The sequence below is a fragment of the Syzygium oleosum genome, unplaced genomic scaffold, assembly GCF_021117445.2.
Source record: "Syzygium oleosum isolate NSW1041296 unplaced genomic scaffold, Sole_v2.1 Sole_v2.34, whole genome shotgun sequence".
NCBI lineage: Eukaryota > Viridiplantae > Streptophyta > Magnoliopsida > Myrtales > Myrtaceae > Syzygium > Syzygium oleosum.
In genome coordinates, this window is record NW_026607518.1 from 2,083,441 (window position 1) to 2,108,853 (window position 25,413).

At 40.3% G+C, this 25,413-nt stretch overlaps 3 protein-coding genes across 3 annotated transcripts; 2 read left to right on the forward strand and 1 right to left on the reverse strand.

Moving 5' to 3' along the window:
- The first annotated feature begins 244 nt into the window (after nt 1–244).
- LOC115661627 (uncharacterized) lies at nt 245–664 on the forward strand. The gene has a single exon (XM_030583855.1). The coding sequence runs from the start codon at nt 245–247 to the stop codon at nt 662–664; it is 420 nt and encodes a 139-aa protein (XP_030439715.1).
- Nucleotides 665–9,037: 8,373 nt separating this feature from the next.
- Nucleotides 9,038–20,634, forward strand: LOC130135549 (uncharacterized). The gene is made up of 2 exons (XM_056305012.1): nt 9,038–9,425; nt 20,627–20,634. The coding sequence occupies exons 1-2, from the start codon at nt 9,038–9,040 to the stop codon at nt 20,632–20,634; spliced, it is 396 nt and encodes a 131-aa protein (XP_056160987.1).
- Nucleotides 20,635–23,409: 2,775 nt separating this feature from the next.
- On the reverse strand, nt 23,410–23,907 carry LOC130135550 (uncharacterized). Its single transcript, XM_056305013.1, has one exon. The coding sequence runs from the start codon at nt 23,905–23,907 to the stop codon at nt 23,410–23,412; it is 498 nt and encodes a 165-aa protein (XP_056160988.1).
- Nucleotides 23,908–25,413: the final 1,506 nt, after the last annotated feature.

A 25,413-nucleotide genomic window follows, 5' to 3' on the forward strand; every position in this document is an offset into this window, starting at 1 on the left:
CCAATCACTATCATGGATTAAGACAGGCATTATGCAAGTCTCATTTATGGACACTTGTAATTCATAAACACGTCCGTCGTCCATGTTACTGTTCATATTTCCGCTGATGAGGGTCTAAAGTTGGTCACACGTCCATCCAAAACTATCAAACACGCGTTAATTCCCCCCCTTTAAATACAAACCTTAAGCAAGCATATTCTCCAAACAAACACTAATCTCTCTCTCTCTCCCTCTCTCATATAGAATGGGAAACTGTGCAGCTTCTCAAAACACAAGAAATGGTGGCCTTGCCATGACCACCCATCACCATAACTGGTCATCATCATCTCCCCCATCCACGCTCAAGGTCATTCACATGGACGGGAGACTGCAAGAGTTCACTCAAGACATCAAGGCTTCTCACCTCCTCTCCCAGAACCCTAACTGCTTCCTCTGCAGCTCAGACTCCATGTTCATCGACTCCATAGTCCCTCAAATCCACGAAGAAGAAGACATCTGTTTGGGCCAACTCTATTTCCTCTTGCCTCTCTCTATGTCCCGAGTCCCGCTCTCTTTCCGAGAGCTGTGCATGCTCGCCATCAAGGCCAGTGCCGTGCTCGAGAGCAGCTCGAGTTTGAGGAGAAGGAAGGACAGAGTTTCGTCAGGGGCAGGTCGTCGGAGATGAGGTCAAGCTCCGACCGGGTTCGACGCAATGAGATTGGACTTGGCTTAGAGCGGCTGAAAGATTGAGTTGTGAAAGTTCAGCCTATGAGATGAAGCGAGAACCGAATAGATGACAGGAGGAAGAGCTTGAGCAAAATGCTATAAGCTCTTTTGTTTTGCTTTGTTTTTTGTTTTGTTTTTTGAGCTACTTCTTTCGGTTGTCCTAAAATTATCAAGTCTTTTTAGTGAAACTTGAATTACGTCTCAATGTTTCAGCCCAACTACAATTACTTCTATTATTATCATCATCATCATCATGGTCATCATCATCCTCGTCATTATTATTATGTCACAATCATCACAGTTATCATCAGAATCATTCTTGGACGGGAAAGAAAAAAACGTTGCATGTATGAAAAGAAGAAAAAAAATACTAAACCTTCTATGCTATATAGCCCATGATAAGAAATGGGGGTACAAAAAGGTTCGAAAAAATATATGATTTGATCCATAATAGAGGGAATCAAAAAAAAAAAAAACTTTCTTTCTCAGTCCATTCACGTGGAGAATTACTTTTTACTTTAGCTAACTATAACCCAGGAGACCACTTGTGCTATGATAATTGAATATTAAACTCTTGTCCAATTAAGTTTAAAGTGCGAAAATATGATTTGACAATCGTAATATTAGCTATTAAATATTTATGTACAGTTAAAACTGTAAACATTCAAGAAGAGTTATTTTATAAACCTACTTGCGGATGATATTAGATAGAGAGCTGTGCTGTTTTCTTAACTTTGAGCTATCTTATTTGTCACTCGAGTCCAAAAGTCTCACGTATAATTTAAGTGAAATATCACCTCACATTAAGTGGCGATTTTCAGGCAATACTATTAAAAATCACAAACTAGTATGCCGTAACATATTTACATCAAATTAATTTTCATCTAATGAAAAAATCAAACCGGTACCCTCGACCCAAATCTACCTTCCGTTTCCATACAATATTCTATTAAAATGCATACGTGTCAATATACGTGTATTTTCCATGTCGGATATGTCATTCTTTACATGACCGTCTTGCAGTTGTCAATCCATTCAGATTTGGCTTTCTCCTCATATGCACTTTAAGAGATGGCATATTTGGGTCAGTAGTACCGGTTTGAGATTTTTTGCGGAATGAAAATTACTAAAGGTGAATGAATCATGGGATACAAGTTTAAGATTTTTTGTGAGATGAAAATTAATTTTGGGGTGCCGGTTTGGAATTTGTTATGGTATTGGTCCAAACATATATATCAATTATTTTTCAGCTTTTTATGATTGTTTTTTCACTTTAAACGAAACAAAGTCAAGCGCGATAAGCTTTGGTCCAAGGCATGCTAGGCTGAGAAATTCCTTAGGTTTTTCGTTGCTGGGTGCTTTTAGACCTTTCTCTTTTTGGCCGGAAATGCTTCTACACCTAAATGATGTCTGTCCACGCGGTCTTTATAAGTTTGGTACCGTAGATTCAATGTCGTGTGGGACTCTATACCTAAATCTAGCATTTTGGTATTAGTAAAAGCTCAAGTAGAGGGCAGCGAGGGGCACGAGGAAGTAATTAAAATGATTGTTTGGCTGCCTTAAAGAATGCAAAAAGACATATCTAGATCCTAATATTAATTTAATGGGGACTTTGGTGATCGCCGGCCATAAAATTCTAAACCTTTAGGTCGGTTCATTACACAAATTTTGAACATGAATTTTACAAAGAAGTGTGGATTTTATGTTAAGGCAATTGGGTTTTGCGAGGGACCGCGGCTAGGCTAACAGTCACTGTTATTCTTGACAATAGCGGAGAATGTCCAGCTACATATCCCAAATTTAGCAAGAGAGGCAACCGAGAGTTCAACTATGGTCCTTTTCATCTTATTTTAGCCAATTTTTTCTGCCTAATAATTTAGCTTGGATTACATGCAAATAACTTTGTAACTCAAACTTTTATTAGAATGTCCAATCCAAAAGTTTAAACTAATAGGTGAAGGAAAATTGCATGTGTAGAAAGAGCACATAAGTCCCGTAGGCAAACGATGTGTGACACTTTTAACATTTCCACTCATGTGCGGGCTATTATCACGACTAATACGTGGAATTTGATGAACAGGGTGCCACACGCGTGTAATAAACTAGGATAGAACCTAGCTCTAATGTTATGTTAGAACATCCAATCCAGAATATACACAATCAAAGGGAGATACAGATAATCTCATAGGTATGTGCACAATCACAAGAGATATGGAGAATCAAGAGAACTATCCTAATTAACTCTATCAACTTTAAACCAAAAAACAAAACAAAAAACAAAATTAGACATATCTCTTACAGATAGCGCTATTATAAAAAATGAAAAGTAAAACATAAATTACGTGCCTATTTTATGTCAATCAAATAGTTCTCATTATGACAATAATATATATAGATGAAATTTACGCAGAATTTTTTTTCAGTAGAAATGTGCTATAACTACTGGAGGCAATTCTTATTCATGGTTCCACAGTGTTAAGTTAATTTCACAATTAGGTAGGCCAATTAAAGCATACCTATCGTAATTGATCATGTAGGAATGGCAAATTAAAATAGAACACGTTGATTATCTGGTAAATAATGCGGCATAATCCACATGCCTTATCTCATTAAATAATACATGTGGGTCTTTTCAACTAGTGAGTGGTCCGCTACTCATGACATGTTTGATATAATATTAAACTCGTATATAGTCTCCAAACCAAAAGTTATATAATATATAAGAATATTACATAAAATTCCATGGAGTTGGGTACAGGTGAAAACGGGACATGCTAAATCTTATGCATATTGTAGAATTTTAGCGTGTTGTCTGTCAAATATTATTAGAAAAGAAACTTGTTTTTGAAATTTTCAAATAAATAATAGAGTGAAAAACATCACATATAAATTGCTTACAACAATTCCCGCATAGAAAAAATTACCTAATCAGTTCTAAACTTATCGTATGAATACCAATCCAAATTTAAATTTTTCAATTTCGTCAAGTTGGTTTAAACCTTTGCGTGATATTTCAAGATAGTCATTCTGGTTAATTTTGTTCAGAGTCACTATCGTAGCGATCTGCTCATCAATGGCTGTCTTATGCGATTTTCGATAAAAATTAGTCGAAATAACTATATTGAAATTTCGTATGGTGATTTAGGATTAAATTGGAAAAATTGAAAAATTTAAGACTCCATTAACATCCATACAGTATATTTAGGGTTGATTGGACAAGTAGCCTCAAGTTTGTTGACAGGTAGTAAGGAAAAGAAATCGAATAAAAGAATTTTTCAGAGAGAGATTACTCCCAATAATCGTAGTCGTACCAGCAATATATGGCCTACTTTTTAAAGAAGGCAAAGACTTCGACCATGACCAGATCGAGGGTCTTCTTATTCTTATCCGATCCACTTTTAGAATACACGTTAGACTAAGTCAAAAAGTTTCCGCACATGTCTTAGGATAAGCAGACCACGAATCATAAAACTTGTCACAAAAATTTAATTAATTTTTAAATTTTTTAAAAAGTGTAATTAAATTTTAAAGTCTATAAAATTAATAAAATCAAGTCTTTTCATTAACTCCGTTTAATATGACTAGGGAAAAAAGTTTCTATGATTTTTTATTATTTTTTTCTCTTTTACATGGCGCCGACATGCTAAGACATGAAGGATTAGGCTAAATCGACATCACTTAGAGCAAATCTCATTTTCTGACCCAAAATTTACTTAATTAGATTAAAAAGATAAGCTAAATTTAAAATAAATAAATAAAAAAAGGAGGAAGGAAGGTAAACCAAGCGAGGGATTGGAGGGCCCACATCGTTGCCACCCCACCATCGCCGAAAAGGGCCAGCAATGGTGGGACGATGGCTGGTAGTGGCCGGCCGCCCTCAGAGACCGATGGTAGGCCCTTGCTTGACTTTCCTTCCTTCTTTTTTTTTTTTTTTTTTTTTCTAATTTAGCTTTTATTTTTTTACTCTAATTCAAATAAAATTTGGGTTAAAATTGGACCAAAACGGCATTGATTTAGCTTTATCCTTCTTGTTTTAGTCACGCCAGCACCACATAAAAAAGAGAAAAAATAATAAAAAAAACGAACTCAATAATCTTCGTTAACCAAGTTAAACGGAATTAACGGAAGGTTTTGATTGCATCAATTTAACAAGTTTTAGGATTTGATTGCACTTTTCAAAAATTTTAGTCCTCAACAATATTCGTGACAAGTCTTAGGGCTTCCGGTGTGCTCATCCCTATATTCTAAGTTCCCTCAGCAGTACTACGTAAGAATTGTGCACGTCATCAAAGTCTAGATTTTCAAAGTTGGTCATGCATGGGTTGCTTCCTGGGAATTGCGCTGCAAAGACCTTCTAGCAACCTTTGAGCGTCAAAAGGAAAAGACTTGGGGATGTGGGTCTTTGTCAGGCCGTCCACTGTCGCTCTGTATCCTGTTCTTCGTTTCATTGTCCATGAGAATCCGAGTAAACTACATCTTTCTTTGCTTTTTTGGGCCACGCCGAGTAATAAAGTCGTTCATTCGTCAATCCAAAACTCTCAAACACGCCTTCAGATAGAATAACCCTCCTCAGTGGAGTTCTCCCCCTATCCCCATGGTGATAGTTGACTTCCAAGCCCTAACTACCTTCAGCCCCCTCTTCAATCCATCTTAGATCTCCTTTTTGCCCGTAAGAAATTTCCCACAACCCCGTAATCCCACTCCTCCTCTCCGTCTCACCCCAGCAAAGTGTGCCCTAACCAAAACCTCACCAATCGAAGTCAAGGGTGCAGCTTGGCGCGTGAAGTCCTCCACCTTCTTAAGCATGCCCCCGCGGTGATGGAAGGTAACTCCCCCTCCTAGTGTAAGGGAGCAAATTCGGGCCTCTCCACCTTTCGCTTCATTCGTCTGCAAACTGGGAAAAACCACCGATGCTTTGATTTCGTGGAGCAAATAGAAATACTCCAATGCCTACAACCAGATTGAGATGTTGAAAAGAAGGTTAACGACCCTTACAAATAGAAGTAATGGAGAGAGCAGCAAAAGAGAAATGCAGCAAGTCAAAATGCAAATTCAGGACTTGTGGAAGCAGGAAGAGCTTTATTGGGGGATGAGATCGCGGATTAATTGGATCAAATACGGAGATAAAAATACTAAAAACTTCCACGCCACTACAGTTCAACGAAGACGAAGGAACAAAATATCAATGTTGAAAGTAGATAACGCGTGGTGCCGAGACCCCAGTACCCTGAAACAACACATCGCCAGCTACTATAACTCTTTGTACGAAACTGTGGGTACGAGAAACTTCAGCCCTATACTAGACCAGTGCTCCTTTCATGTTCCAGAGGGGATGAACGAGACATTAATGGCACCGGTGTCCATAGAGGAGGTAAAGATGGCGACTTTCCAGCAAGGAGCTACAAAGGCCCCGGGACCCGACGGGATGAATGGCCAGTTCTATCAGCATAATTGGGAGGTTTTACAACACGATCTTCACAAGTTAGTCAGCTCTTTCTTCCAGTATGGCATTCTCGATCCAAAACTCAACAAAACACACATAGTGATTATCCCCAAAGTGTCTAACCCAGAAAGTATCACACAATTCAGATCCATTAGCCTGTGCAACTTCAGCTATAAACTTATTTCAAAGGTGATGGCGAATCGTCTCAAACCCTGGCTCCCAAGCCTAATTGATAAAGAACAGAGCGCCTTTGTTAGTGGGAGGTTCATTCAAGACAACATTTTAATAGTCCAGGAGATTCTACACCAATTGAGAATCAGGGAAAGAAAACGCAAATTCCAGGCCATCCTAAAGCTGAACATGCAAAAAGCATATGATAGAGTAGAATGAGACTTTCTTTATGCAAGCATGTCAAAAATGGGGTTCTGCAAAGAATGGGTGTCCTTGGTAAAACAGTGCATCTCTACTGCTACACTCAGCGTCAAGGTAAATGGGGAGCCTCTACAATATTTCCAGCCATCAAGGGGAATTAGACAAGGAGACCCACTATCTCCTTATTTATTTATAATCTTGGCCAATGTGTTCTCTTCCTTGCTATCAAAGGCAGTGGAGGATGGGACTCTCAAGGGTATCAAAATGAATATGAACTGCCCTACTTTGTCTCACCTTCTATTTGCCGACGATGCCATATTTTTCCTAGACGGGACTATTAGTGAGTGTCAGAATCTAGCAAACCTCTTAAATCAATATTGTTTTGCATCGGGACAAGCCATCAACCTGAATAAATCAGGTATTTTCTGTAGTGCGGGCTGCCCTCAAAGCCTTAAAAACAATCTTGCTTCCGAACTGAGGGTACCAATAATGGAGAAAACCGGGAAATACCTCGGCATCCCATCTGACTGGGGTCATACAAAGAAACAGATGTTTGCTTGGATACTGGCTAGGGTAAATATGAAGCTGGAGGGATGGAAAGAGAAGCTACTATCAAAGGCGGGAAAGGAGATCTTAATCAAAACAGTGATTCAAGCAATCCCACAATACGCAATGTCTATCTTCAAGATCCCAATTTCTGTTTGCAAAGCCATTGAGCAGAAAATCGCTTCATTTTGTTGGAAACAAAATTCATCCAAATCGGGTATTCACTGGAAAAAGTGGGATATTCTTAAAGAAAAGAAAATAGATGGCGGACTAGGCTTCAAGGACCTAGTCACATTCAACAAAGCCATGCTAGGCAAGCAAGCATGGAGACTTGTTCAAGAACCAACTGCGTTATGGAGCCAACTACTTAAAGGAATCTATTTCCCAAATGGATGTCTACGGAAAGCAAAGAAGGGATCTCGGCATCGTGGGGATGGCAAAGTCTGCTAATGGGAAGGGATGCCATCAGTTCTAATGTAAAATGGATGGTGGGGAATGGAGAGAATATCAATATTAGAGAGGATAGATGGCTGGATCAGAATCTCTTAGGAGGTCCAACAAATCGAGAAGACCCTCAAACAGTTGCGGAATTGATCAACCAAAGTACAAGAACCTGGAATGCAAATCAACTATAAAGATTGTTTCAGGAGGACGTAGTAAGCGAAATTCTAGCCACACATATTCAACCAGCCCCGGAAAGCGATAAGCAGATTTGGAATGGAAGTACATCGGGGGAATACACTGTCAGTAATGGATACTCAAGACTTCGAGCCTCCACAAGCAAGCAAAATACAGAACAAGCTTCTACATCATATCAGCAGCCCCGCTCTCTGTGGTCCAAGATATGGAAAATTCAGACCGAACCTAAAATTCGCTTCTTTATGTGGGGTGTGTGCCGGAATGCTCTACCTACAATAGAGAATTTATACAAGAGAAAGGCGATTACTGACCCGCTTTGCCCAATTTGTCGTCAAGTCCCAGAGACGCTTGAGCATATTTTCATCCTTTGTGACTGGACAAAGCAGATCTGGTCTGATCAGAGACTAAAGATTGAAGTTTCACCAACAAACGTAACTAGAATAGACAAGTGGTTAGGGGAAATACTCACTGGTGGTAACCCGCCCTATCGAGAATTGATCGCAGCAGTTCTTTGGCAGATCTGGAAGGCCAGAAATGCCCAAGTGTTCCAGTGGAGGAGCCCAAATCCGGGAGTTATAGTGGACGATGCAATTAACCTGTGCAGATTCTACCGCATGCAGAACTTCCCAGAATGCATTGCCTGGTCGGAGAAGCTTTTGACAGAAAACTGGACACAACCAGAAATAGGGCAGTGGAAATTCAACGTAGACGGCTCGTGGATTGAAGGTAAAACAGAGGGATCAGTGAGTGGTATCTGCAGAGACTATAGGGGATTGATAATTACAGGATTTGCTAAGTGGGTGGCTACTGGATCTGCTCTAGAAGTGGAAGGAAAAGCAATGCTGGAAGCGTTCTGCTGTCTGTGTGAGGAGGCTGTGAAGGAGGGCAAAATCGCAGAGAAGATTTCTATCTTCACAGACAATGTTGCCACTGTGACGTTTTCTGCCCAACCGGCCCTCAGCCCATGGGCTCTAAGAAAACTTTTTGAGGATTGCAATTTTCATCTAAACCTTTCGCAAGGTATTTCTCTAGCCCATTGTTCACGTGAAGCTAATCATGTCGCAGACTGGATCGCCAAGTCCCATCGTAAAGGGACACTCCCCTCTAACTGGTTGTACAAACTCCCCCAATCTCTCTGGGACTTATTATGTAATGACACTAGTCATCTTCACTTGTGTAATCCGTCGTTAAATGAATGAAACGGTATTTGCTTTCGACCAAAAAAAAAAAACACACCTTCATTACCCCAATAAATACCCACCCATATCCAACACTTTTGGCCAAACAAACAGCAATCTCTCTCTCTCTCTCTCTCTCTCTCTCTCATACAGAATGGGCAACTGTGCAGCTCCTCAGATCACCAGAAATGGTGGCCTTCCCATGACCACCCATCACCAGAGCTGGTCATCATCATCTCCATCCACGGTCAAGCTCATTCACATGGACGGAAGGCTGCAAGAGTTCACTCAAACCATGAAGGCTTCTCACCTCCTCTCCCAAAACCTTGACTGCTTCCTCTGCAGCTCAGAGTCCATGTTCATTGACACCATAGTCCCTCAAATTCATGAAGAAGAAGACCTCTGTTTGGACCAACTCTATTTCCTCTTGCCTCTCTCCATGTCCCGAGTCCCGCTCTCTTTCCGAGAGCTCTGCTTGCTCGCCATCAAGGCCAGCGCCGTGCTCGAGACCAGCTCGAGTTCGAGTAGAACGAAGGATGGAGGTCCATCAGTGGCAGCTCATCGGAGACGGTGTCGAGCTCCCACCAGGTTCGACGCCCCGAGACTAGAATCACTACAAAAAAAACACCGGATTAGCGACGAAATTTGCGACGGAAAATTTGGAAAAATCGATTTGCGACGAATTTTGCGACGGAAAAAATTCCGTCGCTACTAGATCGTCGCAAAACTTTGCAACGGAAAATTTAAAAGTTCGTCGCAAAATTGCGACGAACATAAATTCGACGCAAATTAGCCACGAATACAATCCGTCGCAAATATTTCGTCGCAAATTTGCGACGAACTCTATCCGTCGCAAAATTCGTTGCAAATTTCGTGGAAAATTCGTCGCAAATTTCGTCTGAAATTCGTCGCAAAAATTCGTCGCAAAATTCGTTGCAAATTTCGTCGCAAATTCGTCGCAAAATTAGCAACGAATACAATCCGTCGCAAATTTGCGACGAACCGTCGCAAAATTCGTCGCAAATTACATCGCAAATTTCGTCGCAATTTCGTCGCAAAATTCGTCGCAAAGTTCGTCGCAAAAATTCGTTGAAAAATGTACTCGTCGCAAATTAGCGACGAACTGTAATGATCGCAAAATTCAGCTTAAAATATTCGTCGCTATGTTTACATCATTTCAGCCATAAATTCTTGTCCATAACAAACAAAGGAGACAATGACATATAATTGAAACAGAAAAACGAACAAACCATAAATTCTGACAAACAAGCCACAATGACATATAATTGAAACAAATAACTGAAGGAAAGTTACAGAGTCTGACATGATGCTATTGGATATTCAATCTTACAATACATTCAAAACATGAACTAAGAGACGGGACAACCATAGAAGACGCAGAAAAATCATACACAAGAAGACGCAGCTTTGATACGATGGCAGGACACCAAAAGTAGTCACTTTTGTCGAGACCTGAGGAAATGTCGATACATAAATCAGTCTAGAATATAAAAGAAGCGTTTATGCATGGATGTGGAACTAGGTGTAAAATAACAAGAGGGTTAACAAAAATACGTTTCAGGACGAACATAAATATTCTTACTTATGAATATGAGTGAAATTATGAAAAACCAAGATTATGAAGCAAGCTTACCTCGGATTTTGAGAATTTTAACTAGAAAGACTAGAGAAAATCATCATCATCATCATCATCATCATTCTCGGCATCAATGTGTTGGTCATCATTGTGCCCATCACCTACTGAATTGGCTGGAGGTACAGGAGGATCGTCATAGCGATTGAGGTTAAGGTGTTGCATAACGAGTCTCATTTGTTGTTCTAAGTTATTTATTTGTTCGTCCTTATGAACAAGTAAATTATTCAGACGATGCACTTCTTGGGTCAATTGCTCGTCTTGTCGTGGCCTCCTTCGACCAGTCGTAATGGATGATAAACTTCCAGGATTATTCGGCATGTACATCCTTGACAACGATCCCATCCCAAATATTTTCCCTTTTTTCACCCCACCCGTTGCCTCCATCCATAATGCCATATTATCAACTGGTGGCCCAGACTCAGGACAATCATCACTACCACTAGCACTGCTCATTAAAAGTTCATCATATTTTTCCTACATTAATAATATAGATGAAAATAAAATCACTATATATATATCTACCACAAATATTGAAAGCATTCACGGTTTTCATTATAGTTTACATATAAGCCAAAGTATAACCTTACATACCTTAACAGCTTTTGCTCGATCGCCAGTCCATGTCTTATCTTTCTTTTGAAATGTGCGTTCAAATGTAGCTGCAAATGTGGGTTCCGTCCCCAATTCTTGTGCCTACAAAATGTAAACATGAGTAATTGAATTAAATTAACTTATAACTCATTTAACAGACTTACCAGTCGTTTGCGATGCTCCGCAATGTTGATAGAACCCCCAGCATATGTGGCTGACCCATCACTAGAGCTAGAAGATCGATTCTTCTTATTCTGCTCACAGAGTTGCCGACTCTGTTCAGATGCCCAAAATCTGTTAATTGCCGCCCAATTGTCAGCTGTAAAGAAAGACGGCTTCACTTGCTTGATCTTCGCTCTATTCATGACATTTCGCATAAAATCACTGTTTTTCTTATCGAAAATTCTTCTCACTTCATTGTCTTCCGCTTCCTCCCACTTGAACTTCCGCTGCAATGAATAAAAACACAAATTGAAAGTTATTATGATGATCACATATCCATAACCATGCACCAGACAAATATAGACAGATTTTGTAAAGTTCATGTCGGGGAAAATATCTGGTCCTTTAGGTATCGAAAACTACAGAGTTGTTCTGGTCCCTTTACATCATTCTTGACCATCAATATACTACACCAAACTTAATTGGTGAGAAAATAAAATATGTAAAACTTACCTTGAACTCATTCCACCACATTTCTTTCACTTCTTATGGAACACTTCTATAATTAATATACTCTCCTATCCAAAAGTTTCTTACTATTTTGTTCAATTCCCTCATAACAGACAGAGCATCCGTGAATCTGCAATCATACGGATATTGTGCAACATCGACAGTTCAGTTGACATCAATATCTAAAGCCCTAAATATTACATATACTAAAATAAAAATGAAGTACTTACGAATCTCCAAATGGGCATATGAAGAATTGGTTATCTTCTTGACCTGTGTTTCCGTCAATATTCGATTGTTCCGCCGAATAATGGGGTGGAACGGAAGGAGAGAGAGCTAAAGGAGATTGAACTGGAGGAGATTCAGTTCGCATGTGGCCAAGTCCCATAACATGTTGTTGAGTATTGGAGGAAGGGCCAACGTGTCCATATTGTGATGGACCATATTGTGGTTGAGGGTTAGATGACGGGACAGGGGAAGAGGAAAGGGCCGGGGACGAGGACGAGGAAGATGCTTGTCTTCTATACGAATGACCTCCACGTTTATACTGACAAGTAAGAAGGTTATGCGAATATATAAAGAACTATTGACACGTATTACGGATACATAATGATGTACATGACGAAGCTTACCATTTTGATGGAAAGACTGAGAAAATGTTTCCTTGAAATGAGCAAATGTCGAGTGCTTATGACGTGTAATTTCCTACGAACAAATATACTATGAATCCCATTCATTTGATATGAAACATCAATATATGAGCACGATATGGATGGCCACAGGTATCAAACATCACTATATGAATCGCATTCATTTTGATTAAAATTTTTTTGATCACGTACAAAAATTTAAATTTCACTGAAAGTGGGTGGCTACAGGTATTCTAAGTCATTTTGTAAAGTTTTGTAAGAGAAAAATTGTTATTATTGTTAAATTTTTTTTGGGACCTAAAAAAAATAAATTTCACTAAAAGTTGGTGGCCACCGATATTCTAAGACATTCTGTAAAGTTTTGAAATTTAAAAATTTGTAGAATTTTTAAATTATTATTTTTTAATATAAAATTTTTCCCGTGAAATAAAAAAAATTTTCCATACTAAAATTGGGTGGCCACAGGTAGTATAAGCTATTAGGTAAAGTTTCCAAAATTTTTGTCCTTCTTTATTTTAAATATTTTTAGGGCACATTAAAAAAATTAAATATAACTAAAAGTGGATGGCCACAGGTATTATAAGCCATTCCGTGAAGTTGTGAAATTTTTTAAATTCTAATTTTTTTTGGCCACCTAAAAAAATTTAAATTTCACTGCAAGTTGATGGCCACATGTTTTCTAGGCAATTCTATGCAGTTTTGAAATTTTATATTATATTTTTTTAATTTTTTTTTCACATAAAAAAATAAAAATTTCCCTCACAATGGGTGACCACATTTATTTTAAGCCATTTTATAAGGTTATGAAAATTTTTAATATTTAATATTTTTTGTCCTGGAACGTTAGAAACTCTAAATTTCACTCAAAATGGGTGGTCACTATTAATTTTTGCTATTTTGTGATATTATGAAATTTTAGTTTTTTAAAAATTTTAAAAAACTTTTACGGTCAAATTTCATATTTGTTGTCAACATATACCATTTTTTTAATTTTCCGTAATTTTACATGATTTTTTTATAGAATTGTTCAATTTTCAAGCATTTTCTGTGAAAACGCTTAATCAATCACCCTATCGTCATTTAACGCTTAATCATCCACATAATAGACAAATTAACCAGTCGACCATCGATCAAAACCACATGCAATCCTGAAATCGACCCGTAACTTAGCCAACGAAAAGTGATCATAAATAATCTCTAAACAAGTCCGACTAATTACCTAATTATACTAACTAGGGTTTAGGGAGTTGCTTACTTGGTTCAAGGACAACAAAAACCGGCCGATCGAACAGTTGCAGTCCCGACGCGGGCGTGGGCCCAAATGGTGACTAGTCGGCCAGGTGCTCGGCCACGACCGGGCAAACGACGGCGGAACTGCGGCAATGTGGCGTCGAGCGCGCAAGGCGACGGCGACGGCGGCGGACGCAGGCGGCTGGGCATGTTTCACAGACGTACGGCAAATGGCGACTAGAAAGCGGGTGGTCGGGCCGTATCGATGCGCAGGCGAGGCGGCGCCTGCCGCCAAAGCGGCCGGAGTGGTGACTGGGCGTATGGCGGTGGGCGTGTGCTCCGGCGAGGCCGCACCCAAGCGGGGCTACTGGGCAAGAGCCTCTACTGGCCGATGGTGGGCGGCGACGGCGACGGCGGCGACCGTGGGTGGACAGTGGGCGGCTCCTCGGCGGGCGGGCGAGGGCGGCGAGGGCCGGGCGGCGACGGCGGTTGGTCTCGTTGGTCGGCGGCGCGAGGCTTCGGGCCGCTGCTGACGCGGCGAGTGGCGGCCGATGTGGGGCGAGCGGCGCAGCGGCCGGCGTGTGACGGGCGGGGGCTGCGGGGCGGGCGGCCCGCGACCGGCGACAATTGGGGAGGCGTGGAGGCAGGCTGCGAGGCTGGGCGGCGATGGCGGAGCGCGCGACCGGCGGGGTGGGGAGCTTGACGGGCGCGGGGCTTGGGCGGCTGGCCCGGCGAACATCGACGGGCGGGGGGGCACTACGGGGCGATCGGCGACGGAGCGAGGCGGGGGCTAGCAGGGGGCGGCCGCGAGGTTGGGCGGCGACGGCGACGGCGGCGGGGGAGCAGCGCAGATCGGGCTTGGGCGGCGTCGGGGAAAGGGGTAATAATATCGCTATTTCCGACGGAAATTGGAGTTTCGTCGCAAATTTGCGATGGACTTCGAATGTCCGTCGCAAATTTTCCACCGACAAAAAATTTCCGACGGAAAAAAAAATCCGTCGCAAGTAACGTAAAAAAAAATCCGTTCGCAAATTTCGAACCGCAAAAATTCCCTCGCAAAATTTGCGACGAATCAGTATAGTCGGTCGCAAATTTGCGACGGATCAGTATAGTCCGTCGCAAAATTTGCGACGGATAGGTTGAGTTCCGTCGCAAATTCCAAAATTTGCGACGGACATAATTTAATGCTTCGCAAATTTGCGACGGACTATACTAATCCGTCGCAAATTTGCGACGGAACTCCACTTTCCGTCGCAAATTTGCGACGGATTAAATTATGTCCGTCGCAAATTTTCGATCGACAAAAAATTTACGACGTAAAAAAAAATCCGTGGCAACTTTGCGACGGAAATAAACATCCGTCGCAAATTATCCGTCGCAAATTTGCGACGGATTAAATTATCCGTCGCAAATTTCAAACGATAAAATTTCCCTCCCAAAATTTGCGAAAATTTGCGACGGAATATACAGGTCCGTCGCAAATATGGACATATTACATATCGTTGTAAATTTGTGACGTCTTTTTTTCGGTCAAAAATTTAGCATCTCATTTATTTGGGTCTTTTTGTCGGTCCAAATTTTTGGCATCTCTAATTTTGCAATGGAAATTAGAATATCGGAAATTTTAGGGCACATTAATAATATTTGACTTGTCGGCATTTAGGGACAAAATTTCGGATGATCAATTAAAATAAAAAGAATAATCGACAATAACAATAATAAAAAAGCACAATAACAATAATAACAAGAACAATAATGATAACAACCAAAATAGCACTTGTAGCGTTAATAATTACACATCTATAGTGTTTTGTGACAAAAATTTTAATATTCATCTTCGTCTTCGTCTTCGTCCTCGTCTTCGTCATCTGTCTGAAAATCAGATTCTGAATATTCTTGTACATTTAATTCGCAAATTTCAGTTGGATCCACATCTATCATTGCTCCACACGGATCTCGTAAAGTTGGTATGTTATATTCCTCAATTTCAACCGTGTTACACACTTCCTCTTGTTGGTAGGCTCTATCCTTCCAGTGTTCCTCGATTTTCCTCCGTGCTTTGATTTTACATACAGCCCACCAATCAGCTTTGTCACGTTTCAAACTAGGATATGATGCATAACATACTTGAATTGCTTGTTGTGCCAAGACAAATGGTTCATACTTCATATACCTTTTCTTGTGATTTATTTCAACCAAATTGAACTTCGTATGCACCTTCATTCCTTTGACCGGGTCGAACCACGTGCACTTAAATAACACAACCCGCATCATTAATGGTTCAGGGTACTCTATCTCTATGATTTCATCCAACAAGCCATAAAAATCATCTTCTGAACTGCTACCATTGGATGACCGAACAGACACATCACTATTCATTGTGGATTTTCCCATTCCATATTCTTGAGTATGAAAATTATATCCATTTATGAAATATGCTGGCCAACTTCGAACTCTTAACTGTGGACCCCATGACAGATGATATAGCAATCCTTGCCCTCCAATTTCATCATAATTACTGTGAACCTAAGGTTACACATGCAAAGTCAATAATTTATATTATACTAAATGATGTATATAATTTTAATAACTTGGTTTTGGTCCATAGGCAACTTACATATGTCTTGAACCATGCTGCAAATTGTTCATCGCACAAACGGTCAAACTCATTTGGTTGTAGTCCAAACATTTCATATTGGAAAATCCTAATATTAAAAATCATATAAATATTAGCAAATATTTGACACACAAAACATATATTTGCAAATTTACACTTACTTGAAGTATGGCTCGACTTCTGGGCAGTTCGGTAAAATATAAGTACGAGCTACATGAAATTCTTCGCCTGATAAGTAACGAAACTGACATGCGCCGCTTGGTCGATTCAGATAATTGAAAATAGAGAACGCTGTGCAATTGGGATCAATGGGGCCCTCATCATTTCTGCCTGCTCTCCGTCTCTTGCACTGAACTTGCGGCTCAAAATAGTATGATGCAAATGTTGTCACTTCTTCCACAATATATGCATTACAAATTGAAGCTTCAACACGTGCCTTATTCTTCACTTTTTTCTTCAAATGATATAAGAATCTAGTTGAAATAGAAAGAAGCTTATCGGAACATATTATATGATAAACTAATTTGAACTGTATTTTAAAAAAAACATTACCTCTCAAATGGATACATCCATCGAAATTGGACGGGACCTGCAACTTTGGCTTCATAAGGCAAGTGAACTAAGAGATGCTCCATCGAATCAAAAAACGCTGGAGGAAATATCCTTTCTAAGTTGCAAAGAATAATTGGAATATTTCTCTCTAGTTTTTCCATGTGCGATGCTTTTAACACTGTCGAGCAAATATCATGGAGGAAATTGCTTAACTCTGTAATGGCGCCCCATACAAAGTTCGATAGAACTTCCTTCAAAGCTATTGAAATTAGTCTTTCCATTAGAATGTGACAATCATGACTCTTCAAACCTGTGAACTTGCATTCATTCAAATCAACACATCTCCCGAGATTCGAAGCATATCCATCAGGAAACCGCACAGATTTCAACCATTGACAAACAACTCGCCTCTGCTGCTTATCCAATGTATAAACTGCTTTTGGTTTTGGTCCCCTGCTGCTTGCATCCACAGCTAGTATTGGCCGATCGCAAATATCTCTCATATCTTTTCTTGCGTTCAAGTTGTCGTTTGTTTTTCCGGCAACATCCATCACAGTATTTATGACATTGTCGAAAACATTCTTTTCTATGTGCATGACGTCAAGATTATGATGAATAAGATGAGCCTTCCAATATGGTAGATCCCAAAATATACTGCGTTTTGTCCACTTATGTGTACTTCCGTACGCAAAAATCGTGCCGTGCGGGTTCTCAACAACAGTTGGAAAGTCCTGCACACGCTCCCAAATTTGATCGCTGGTCAACCTCATTGGTGGACGCGTTCTTTCAGTCCTATTCTTGGTGAACTCTTTCTTATTCCTTCTGAAAGGATGACTTGGCGGTAAAAATTGTCTGTGACAGTCAAAATAGCAGGGCTTCTTTCCATGTTTTAATCTAAATGACTTTGACCTCTCCAAACATATCGGACATCCTAAGATCCCAGCTGTACTCCATCCAGATAACATTCCGTAAGCTGGAAAGTCATTTATCGTCCAAAGAAGGGCAGCCTTCATTACAAATGTTTGATCGGTAGAAACGTCATACGTAGGGACACCTTCAACCCATAGCCATTGTAACTCCTCAATCAATGGTTGCATATAAACATCTATCAACTTTTTCGGATTTTGCGGCCCTGTCACGATCAATGTCAAAAACATATAAGGTGTCTTCATGCACATACCAGGTGGAAGATTGTACGGCGTTAAGATAACTGGCCAACATGAATAACTTTTTCCTGTTTTCCCAAATGGAGCAAATCCATCGGCACAGAGACCTAACCTGATGTTCCGAGGCTCCATCGCAAACTCAGGGTATGTTCTATCAAAATGTTGCCATGCCTCCGCATCTGAAGGATGACACATTAGACCCTCTTCTGTTTCATGATTTGCATGCCAAGTCATGTGTTCAGCAGTGGCTTTAGACGCATAAAGCCTTTGCAATCTGGGGATTAAGGGCAGATAAAACATTTGCTTGCATGGTCTACTCTTCTGATTACGACCCGGCCTTCTGTTAATCTTGGACCTAGGTTGGCTACAGAATTTGCAAGATTATGCATTTTCATCATCTCTCCAATATATCATACAACCCCTACTACATACATCAATCCTTACAACCGGAAGACCTAAGTTATCCACTAGCTTTTTCATATCATAAAAATCACTTGGCATGATGTTATCACGAGGCAATGATTCCCGCATTACTTCAACAAAAGAGTTGAAGCAATCCACAGACACATTATGCTCTGCCTTAATATTTAATAGTCGGGCTGTCACCGATAACTTAGTGTGGTCCTCACAACCTGGCCATAAAGGTTCATCTGCTGCTTTCAACACATACCGGAACTGATTAGATTGAAAAGTTTTATTATAGACATTCTCATCAAAACCCGTTACTCCTATATCTTTCAATTGTGAAGCATGACTAGTACCCACTTGTTCACGTATAGGAGTAAAACTAGTACTTGCATGATTTGATTCTGTGACAAAATTATAACTAGCTGGATCAATCACCATCCTCTCGTATGGGTTCAATTGCTCATAATAGCCACATTCTTCCTTAACTGAAAATTGGTCACTTCTTCCATATCCTTCATCAGATATAAATGGTTCACCATGGGAAGTCCAATTATAATAGTTCGGACTAAACCCAAATCTAGTAAGGTGTTCTCTAACTTGATCACACACAAGAAATTTACCATTACCGCACTTTTTACACGGACACCTTAACTTATTTCCATCCATGAACTCATATTTACTACTAGCAAAATCTAAAAATAGTTCCAACCCAGTACGAAACTCATTTGTCAATCCTTGACGTCCAGGTAAGTTCTTATTATATATCAAAGCCCTTTCTCTTTGCATTGTGTCTGTATTAAAATAAAAAATTATGGTAAAATATTTAAAATATCATATCTATTGTTCTTAATTAAAATCATAAAATTTTTGAAATTATAATTTTTGTTATTCACGCAACAATTAATATGAAATTGCAAAAATAGAAAAAATTACCATGTAAAGAAGACTTACCCAAATATTTGATTGAAATATTGATAGGAGAAAGTGGTCAATTTGATGAGAATTGCAACGTCCACTTGGATTGCGAGACCTTCAATTAGACACATACCCAAAAAGAATAATCACTGAAGAATCATTTTTTAATAATTTTTAATGTGCGATGGAAATGGAATTCATCCGTCGCAAATTTGCGACGGAATCAAGGATCCGTCGCAAATTTACGACGGATTTCCTTTATTCCGTCGCAAATTTGCGACGGATTGCCTTTATTCCGTCGCAAATTTGCGACGAATATCCTTGATTCCGTCGCAAATTTGCGACGGAATTTTCACTTATTCGTCGCAAATTTGCGACGGAAATGGCCGTTCTGCCTCATCCAAAGGCCGGCGAGGTGTCCACGGTCGTTCAACCGGTGATGCAGATACGAAAAAAAAACAAACATAAACATATATAAAATAAAAGAAATTACAATTCAACGATGAATAGTCATGGAGCTAGCTAATGATACTTACCGGTACAAAAGCTTCACCGAGATTAATATATGCGTGTGCGAATTTTGCTGATTTCAGACATATGAAAGAGGGAGAAAAGCGAGAGAGAGCGAGAGAGAGCGAGAGAGAGAGATAGGGCTGGAATATCACGGGTTAATAAACTACAAATTTGCGACGGACGTGCGTTTTCGTCGCAAATTTGCGACGGATTTGGCGACGGTTTTTTTTTTCGTCGGAAATTTGCGACGAAAATTTTGCGACGGATTTATTTTCCATTGCAAATTTGCGACGAACTTATTTCCGTTGCAAATTTGCGACGGTTTTTTTTTCCGTCGCAAATTTGCGACGAACTTTTTTCCGTCGCAAATTTGCGACGGAATTAGCGACGGTTTTTTATTTTCGTCGCAAATTTGTGACGGAATTTGCGACGTATAAAAATTCCGTCGCAAATTAGCGACGATTTATTTCCGTCGCAAATTTGCGACGAAAAATATAATCCGTCGCAAATTTCGTCGCAAATAATTTCCATCGCAAATTACATGTTTTTTTGTAGTGAATTGGGTCAGAGGAGCCGAAGAATTGAGTTGTGAAAGTGCATGAGTATGAGATGAAGTGGGAATCGAATAGATGACCGAACGAATAGCTTGAAGAATATGCTAGAAACTCTTTTTCTGTTTTCTCTGTCTTTGTGTGAACAACTCTGTCCTTTGGTTGTTCTAAAATTAACTACTCTTTTAAGTGAGACTTAATATATGTGTCATTGTTTTTAGATTTGTGATCGGTCTGGTTATGAGTAGCCCAATTATAATTCTTTCAATTATTAAATATCGTCATCGTCATCATTCACAATCATCATAACTATTATTATTATTATTATTATCATAATTTAAAGTAGCTTTATTTAGTTAAGTAATAATAAAAGCCAGCAATATTTAATCTCATCAAAGGAAAAGAGTCAAAATTCTTATAGGGGCCTCAACGGCATGTTCCCATCCTTTAAGACAGACTCCATGAACGTATTTCTTATTTTAACTTGTCGATGCCCGTACACTTTGTATCCACAATTTCTACCGTATCTTTTTCTTCTCTAGCGAGACGGATTACCCTCTGAAATATTTACATTCCGGTAATCCTGAGATCCGGACGAAAACCAAGATGAAGTATTTTAATGACTTGCTTAGGTCCTAGTTAAGTAATCATAGAAGCTAGAAATATATTTCATGATAAGGACATGAGAGGTGTAAAAGCGTGCGAAGAATAATACTTAATTGGGGGAAAATTGTCAAAAAAGTCATAAACGTGTTACACTTTTGCCAATTTAGTCCCAAACATTTTCACTTCTTGCCAATTAAATCCTAAACATTTTCACTTCTTGCCAATTGAGTCCATCGAGCCAATTTTGGCCGACCGGTGCTAATGTGGCTGCCGACAGGCGCTGGCCATTTGGTCAACGTTGATGTGGCAATTTTTAAATATTTTTTTGAATTTTTTAATCTTTTTTCTTTTTTTTATGCCCTTCTTCCTTCTGGCTAGTCCGGCGATTTGCCAGAGGCACAGGTTGGCGAGGTCAACCTCACCGACCTCTGGCAAAGATCGCCCTCGACGGCCACTGGCAATGGCGAGCTTCGTCCGTCACTGCCAGGACGACCTCGCCGCCGCTGGGTGAGGTGAAACCCAGCAAGGGCGAGGTGAGGCCCAACGACGGCGAGGTCGGCCTCGCCTTGGCTGGGCGAGGTCGACTTGGCAGCGGCGGGCGAGGCTCGCCCTCACCAGTGGTCGGCGGGGGCAAGGTCGGCCTGGCAGCAGCGACAAGGCTCGCCCTCGCTAGTGGTTGACGGGGGCGAGATTCGCCAGAGGCGACGCGGTCGACCTCGCCGGCCTGCACCTCTAGCCGATCGTTGGTTGCCGAATAGTCTAGAGGGAAGAAGGCAGACACTACAAAAAAACTGGGATTTTGCCACGAAAATTTGTGACGAAAAATTTTTCGTCGCAAATTTCCGACGAAATTAGCGACGAAACACTTTTCGTGGCAAATTTCCGACGATTTTTGCGACGAAATATTTTTCGTCACAAATTTCCGACGATTTTTGCGACGAAAACTTTTTCGTCGCTAATTTCCGACGATTTTGGCGATGAAAAATTTTTCGTCGCTAATTTCCGACGAATTTTGCCACGAATTTAAAGTTTCCGGGCAATTATTGCACTATGTACTATTTTCGTGGCAAAATTCGTGGGAAATTTCCCACGAATTTTGCCACGAAATTCAAACACCCAGTATGATGGCTTTTTTTTTTAATTTCGTGGCAAAATTTGTGGGAAATTTCCCACGAATTTTGCCACGAAATTCAAACACCCCTTATGTTGGTGGCTTTTTTTAAATTCGTGGCAAAATTCGTCGGAAATTTCCGACGAATTTGGCCACGAAATTTAAATATACGGTATGTTGGCGTCTTTTTTAAATTCGTGGCAAAATTCGTTGGAAATTTCCGACAAATTTTGCCACGAATTTAAAGTTTCGTCGGAAAATTATTGCACCGTGTTCTATTTTCGTGGTAAAATTCGTGGGAAATTTCCCATGAATTTTGCCACGAAATTCAAACACCCCTTATGTTGGTTCGTGGCAAAATTCGTCGGAAATTTCCGACGAATTTTGCCACGAAATTTAAATATGCGGTATGTTGGCGTATTTTTTAAATTCGTGGCAAAATTCGTTGGAAATTTCCGACGAATTTTGCCACGAATTTAAAGTTTCGTCAGAAAATTATTGCACCGTGTACTATTTTCGTGGCAAAATTCGTGGGAAATTTCCCATGAATTTTGCCACGAAATTCAAACACCCCTTATGTTGGTTCGTGGCAAAATTCGTCGGAAATTTCCGACGAATTTTGCCACGAAATTTAAATATGCGGTATGTTGGCGTATTTTTTAAATTCGTGGCAAAATTCGTTGAAAATTTCCGACGAATTTTGCCACGAATTTAAAGTTTCGTCGGAAAATTATTGCACCGTGTACTATTTTCGTGGCAAAATTTCGTGGGAAATTTCCCACGAATTTTGCCACGAAATTCAAACACCCTTTATGTTGGCGGCTTTTTTTAAATTCGTGGCAAAATTCGTCGGAAATTAAATATGCGGTATGTTGGCGTCATTTTTAAATTCGTGGCAAAATTCGTTGAAAATTTCCGACGAATTTTGCCACAAATTTAAAGTTTCGTCAGAAAATTATTGCACCGTGTACTATTTTCGTGGCAAAATTCGTGGGAAATTTCCCACGAATTTTGCCACGAAATTCAAACACCCCTTATGTTGGTTCGTGGCAAAATTCGTCGGAAATTTCCGACGAATTTTGCCACGAAATTTAAATATGCGGTATGTTGGTGTATTTTTTAAATTCGTGGCAAAATTCGTTGGAAATTTCCGACGAATTTTGCCACGAATTTAAAGTTTCGTTGGAAAATTATTGCACCGTGTACTATTTTCGTGGCAAAATTCGTGGGAAATTTCCCACGAATTTTGCCATGAAATTCAAACGCCCCTTATGTTGGCGGCTTTTTTTAAATTCGTGCACCCTCCTCCATAGCTTCTTCCTCATTCAAAAAAATCTCACCTAAAACCCTAGGCGACAACCGGACCCCCGAAACCCCCCGGCCATCGGAGCTCCTCCTCGCTCGAGCTGCAGCTTCCCCATGGAGTAGAATCAGGAGACGCTCCAGTTCCTCTCCCAGTGCTTCCTCCACACCCTCTCCCCCTCCCCCGCCCCTCGTCGCCAAGCCGAGTCCTCCTTTGCCGACGCCGCCGACCGCCCCAGCTACGCCCTCGCCGTCCTCCGCCTTGTTGCCGTGCCCTCCGTCGACGAGCAGATCCGCCAGGCCGCCGCCTTTAACTTCAAGAACCACCTCCGCGCCCGCTGGAACTCCTCGCCTACCCCCCACGATGCCGCCGCCGCCCCGGCCGCCTCCTCGACCCCGATCCCCGATGCCGAGAAGGAGCAAATCAAGGCCCTCATCGTCCCCCTGATGCTGTCCTCGTCGGCCCGTATCCAGACCACCCATGGTGCGATTCCGGCCGGGGGAGGGGGGGGGTCGCAGCTGCGATTCCCGGCGGGGGGGTCGCGGCCGCGATTCCGGCGGGGGGGTCGCGGCCGCGATTCCGGTCGGGGGGGGTCGCGGCCGTGATTCCGGCATGGGGGTCGCGGCCACGATTCCGGCGAAAATTCAAATTTATCAACGAAAATTCAAATTTACCAACGAAAATTCAAATTTTCGTCATCAAAATTTGCGAAAAAAAAATTTCCGACGAATTTTTTTGTTCGTGGCAAAATACCGGGTTTTTCAATTTCGTGGCAAAATTCGTGGGAAATTTTTCACAAATTTTGCCACGAAATTGAAAAAAGCCGCCTATGCCGAAAATTTTAATTTCGTGGCAAAATTCGTGGGAAACTTCCCATGAATTTTGCCACGACTCTGTTTTCGTGGCAAATTACCAACGAAAAATTAAAAAAAAATTTCGCAAAAAATTTCCGACGCCGAATTAGCAATGAATTTTTTTTCGTCGCTAATTCGTCGGAAATTCGTTTTGTCACGAATTTTACCACGAAAATTACCGACGAATTTTGCCACGATTTTTGCAACGAATAATTAGCGACGAATTTTCCAACGAACTTTCCAACGAATTTTGCGACGAATTTTGAGACGAAAAAATTTCGTCCCAAATTACCAACGAAAATTTAAATTTTTTGTCGCAAAAATTTGCTACGACGAATTACCAACGAATTTTTGTTAGTCGCTAATTTCGTTGGAAATTCGTTTTCCAACGAATTTTGCAAAATTTTTCGTTGGAAAATTCGTGGCAAAACCCTTGTTTTTTTGTAGTGAGAGAAAGAAAAGAAAGAAAAGAAAGAAAATATTTAAAAATTATTTAAAAATGTCACGTCAGTACTGGCCGGCCAAAATTGCCTGGATAGAGTCAATTAGCAAGAAGTGAAAAAGGTTTATGATTGAATTGACAAAAGTATAATAGGTTTATGACTTTTTGGACAATTTTCCCACTTAATTGGTATTGAAAAGATCTCGTGATATTCCATTTCTTGAGCTTTTTATATAGCCAAGAAGAGGGAATTTCTCACTTTTATATGCGGTGCTTAATTTTTGTTAAAATGAAAAGGATATTGCATGTAGCAGAAAAGGAAAAGAGCTACTAATCTTTCTTATGCTATATGGCCCATGATAAGGAATGGGTTTACACAGAGGTTGGGAATAAAGAATGATTGGCCGATAAAAGAGGAAATTAAAAAATAAGTACTTATATGCTCAGTTGGATTCACGTGAAGAATTAATGTTTACTATAGCTAATTATAACCTAGGAGACCACAAGTGCTATGATAATCGATTGTTAAATTAGTACCTAATTAAGTTTAAAGGGCAATGATTTAATTAGACAATCATACTGAATTAGATCTCAAATTTAGACTTACAGTAGCAAATGCAAAAGTTAAGCATCATATGTTAGTCCTATTAACCACCTTCTTTTTTATTACTATGACGGTTGATGAATGTTTT

Excerpts from the sequence above, each read along its gene's own strand:
- LOC115661627 (XM_030583855.1), top strand. The coding sequence starts at position 245 with ATGGGAAACTGTGCAGCTTCTCAAAACACAAGAAATGGTGGCCTTGCC.
- LOC130135549 (XM_056305012.1), top strand. The coding sequence starts at position 9,038 with ATGGGCAACTGTGCAGCTCCTCAGATCACCAGAAATGGTGGCCTTCCC.
- LOC130135550 (XM_056305013.1), bottom strand. The coding sequence starts at position 23,907 with ATGGGTGGTCTGGATACGGGCCGACGAGGACAGCATCAGGGGGACGAT.